General features: G+C 42.7%; 1 protein-coding gene across 1 annotated transcript; it reads left to right on the forward strand.

The window, feature by feature from the left end:
* The first annotated feature begins 697 nt into the window (after nt 1–697).
* LOC107942398 (uncharacterized) lies at nt 698–2,502 on the forward strand. Its single transcript, XM_016876062.1, has 4 exons — nt 698–1,038; nt 1,129–1,279; nt 1,415–1,917; nt 2,055–2,502. Exons 1-4 carry the CDS (start codon nt 698–700, stop codon nt 2,500–2,502), a joined length of 1,443 nt encoding a protein of 480 aa, XP_016731551.1.
* The last annotated feature ends 601 nt before the right edge of the window (nt 2,503–3,103 follow it).

Here is a 3,103-nt window from a genome sequence, read left to right on the forward strand (position 1 = left end):
CAACCGTGTGGAGGGCACGGCCTAGTACACGAGCATGTACCATGGTCGTGTGATGCTAATGTCAGAAACAGAATACCTAGGTTTTTGCACACAGGCTGCGCCACGGGCGTGTTGTGGCCGTGTGAAAGGACACGGGCAAAGGACACGGGTGTGTGTCCAGGCCGTGTGAAGTCTGCACTTGTTTTATGAAAAATTGTAAAAATTAAATTGGCCACACGGGTGCAGGACATGGGCATGTCCCAAGCACATGGGCATGTGCCTTATACCCACACGGGCCTGTGGAACCTTAAAGCACAAAATTTTCTAAGTTTTTCTTGAGGCCCGGTTTAGTCCTGAACCACCTCGAATGTATGTTTTGGGCCTCGTAAGCCCAATTAAGGGATAATTTTCATATGGAATGAAAAGCTTTAAATTGATCAAAATTTTATGGCCTGGTTTTCTATTATTGGTTGAGTTTAAGTTCGGTAACACCTCAAGCCCTATCCTGCCATTGGATGCGGGACGAGGGGTGTTACATTTAGTGGTATCAGAGCTATGGTTTAGTCTGTTCTAGGACTAACCTATCTAGAGCACGAGTCTAGCTATACATGCCATAAATATATATTGATAGTGTAAAGATTTCTGACGATTATAAATTATGTTTTTCTTACATAGTAGATGGATCATGATAGAACCACGGCGGATGACGTGGAAAGTAATGTGTCGGCTTAAGGGGACCGCGCTAGTAGAGAGTGAGCCCGTGAGTATGGGCCAAGGCGAAGGGGCTAGAGAAGCCTACCTCCAAATGATGGATGCTTGGTATTCAGAGTTTGTTCGTGTGAACCCAAACACTCCACCTCCCCCACCTACTCTGTTTCCTCAGTATGCCCTGGTAGCTCCGCAAGGTGCGGACATGTTTAGAAGAGAGAAGCCTTCAGTTGACAAGATCTGGAAACAAAAGGCCGAGGAATTCTGGGCTAGCTTAGATGATGACTCGAGAGAAAGAGTAACTTGGGAAATTTTCCAAGAAGATTTCAAAAAGAAGTACATTAGCCAGAGGTTTATAGACCAGAAAAGGAAGGAATTTTTAGATTTGCAATAGGGTAATAAGATTGTGATGGAATATGAGTGTGAGTTTGTGAAACTCAGCAAGTATGTGTGGAAATGTGTATCCACTGAAGCTACCATGTGTAAGAGGTTTGAGGATGGCCTTAATGAATATATTCGAGTGTTTGTAGGTATCCTGGAATTAAAAGAATTTGTGGTGCTCGTTGAGAGAGCGTGTAAAGCGGAAGAGCTGGTAAAAGAGAGGAGGAAAGCTGCCATTGAGTCGCGAGATATAAAGAAAAGACAGATGGGGAAAGCACATCAGTCCTCATCAAAGAGATCAAAAGAATTTACTACCCAATCGAATGCTTCGGTGGGGTATTTGAAGAGAAACAAGAATCAACAGAATATGACATCTAAAGCCCAGACTACTTCGGTTGCTAGTGTTGGTAGCACTCGGCCAAGTAGGCAAGAGTGTCCACAATGTGGAAGACGTCACTTAGGCGAATCCCGAGTAAATGAGAGGGGTTGTTTCAAGTGTGGGTCACTTGACCACTTTATCTGTGATTGTCCTGAGATGGACGAGAGAGGAAGAAAAGAAGATATGAAAGCAAGTAGTGCTCCCTTGAAGAGTAGGCCACAAAAGAACCCCAAGAGTAGGACTAGTGGTAGAGGCGAGTCAAGAGATGCCATGGTGAGGTCTGAAGGTAGAGCGCCAACGGAGACCTATGCTATACGTGCCCGGGAGGCAGCAGAGTCTCCCGATGTGATCATGGGTACCTTTTCTATCTGTGATATAATTGTTCTTGCTTTAATTTACCTGGGATCTACCCACTCTTACATGTGTATGGAATTAATACCTCGTATGAATATGATAGTAGAGTCTATCGAGTTTGTAATAAAAGTGTCTAACCCAAGCATGTTTTAGTGGAGCAAGTATGTAGAAATTGTCCTTTGAAAATTAGAGGCCATTATTTTCCGGCAAATTTGATGTTGTTGCCATTTAAGGAGTTTGATGTAATCCTTAGGATGGATTGGTTGGCCTCTCATGGTGTTGCAGTAGAATGTGGACGAAAAGTAATAGAGTTGAGATATGAAGATGAGAATGTTCTTCGAGTTGGACCAGGTGAGTCAGAAAATCTGCCTGTAGTAATATCGTCATTGACTGCTGAGAAATATTTAAAAAAGAAGTATGAGGCTTATTTAGATTTTGTGCTGAATACTCAAGAGACAGAGTTAAGGATTGAATCAGTGCCGGTAGTCTGCGAGTTCACGGACGTGTTTCTAGAGAAATTATCTGGATTACCTCTAGTGAGAGAGGTCGAGTTTGAAATTGAATTGGTTCCTGGTACGACACCTATCTCAATCACTCCGTATAGGATGGCTCCAACGGAGCTGAAAGAGATGAAAGCACAGTTGCAAGATTTGACAGAGAAGGGCTTTACGAGACCGAGCTTTTCTCTGTACTCTTTGTGAAGAATAAAGATGGGCCGTTGAGATTATGCATTCACTATAGGCAACTTAACAAACTGACAGTAAAGAACAAATACCCTTTACCAAGGATCGACGATTTGTTTTATCAGTTGAAGGGAGCTACTATGTTTTCTAAGATCGATATGAGGTCTGGTTATTATCAGTTAAGGGTTGAAGAGTGAGATGTGCCAAAGATTGCATTTCGGACAAGATATGGGCATTATAAGTTTCTTGTCATGCCTTTTGGTTTGACTAATGCCCCAACGGTATTTATGGATTTGATGAACTGTATATTCAGGCTGTATCTGGATAAGTTTGTTGTCGTCTTTATCAATGACAAACTGATCTATTTGCGCAATGAGAGAGAGCATGCAGAGCATCTGAGGGTTGTGTTGCAAATCTTGAGAGACAAATGATTATATGCCAAGTTCAGCAAGAGTGAATTTTGGCTTAAAGAGGTCGGGTTTCTAGGAAATATTGTGTCGGGTGACGGAATCCGAGTTGATCCAAATAAGATCTCTGCTATTGTGGAGTGGAAACCACCGAGGAATGTAACAGAGGTTTGAAGCTTTTTGGGTTTGGTCGGATACTACAGACGGTTTGT

This window comes from Gossypium hirsutum, chromosome A01 (assembly GCF_007990345.1).
Source record: "Gossypium hirsutum isolate 1008001.06 chromosome A01, Gossypium_hirsutum_v2.1, whole genome shotgun sequence".
NCBI classification, from domain to species: domain Eukaryota; kingdom Viridiplantae; phylum Streptophyta; class Magnoliopsida; order Malvales; family Malvaceae; genus Gossypium; species Gossypium hirsutum.

Bases quoted from the DNA above. Each gene is read 5' to 3' on its own strand.
- LOC107942398 (XM_016876062.1), top strand. From the start codon at position 698: ATGTGTCGGCTTAAGGGGACCGCGCTAGTAGAGAGTGAGCCCGTGAGT. The intron at 1,280-1,414 runs GTAAAAGAGAGG...GGGTATTTGAAG, and splicing joins CGTGTAAAGCGGAAGAGCTG to AGAAACAAGAATCAACAGAA. The intron at 1,918-2,054 runs GTTTGTAATAAA...TGTAATCCTTAG, and splicing joins ATGATAGTAGAGTCTATCGA to GATGGATTGGTTGGCCTCTC.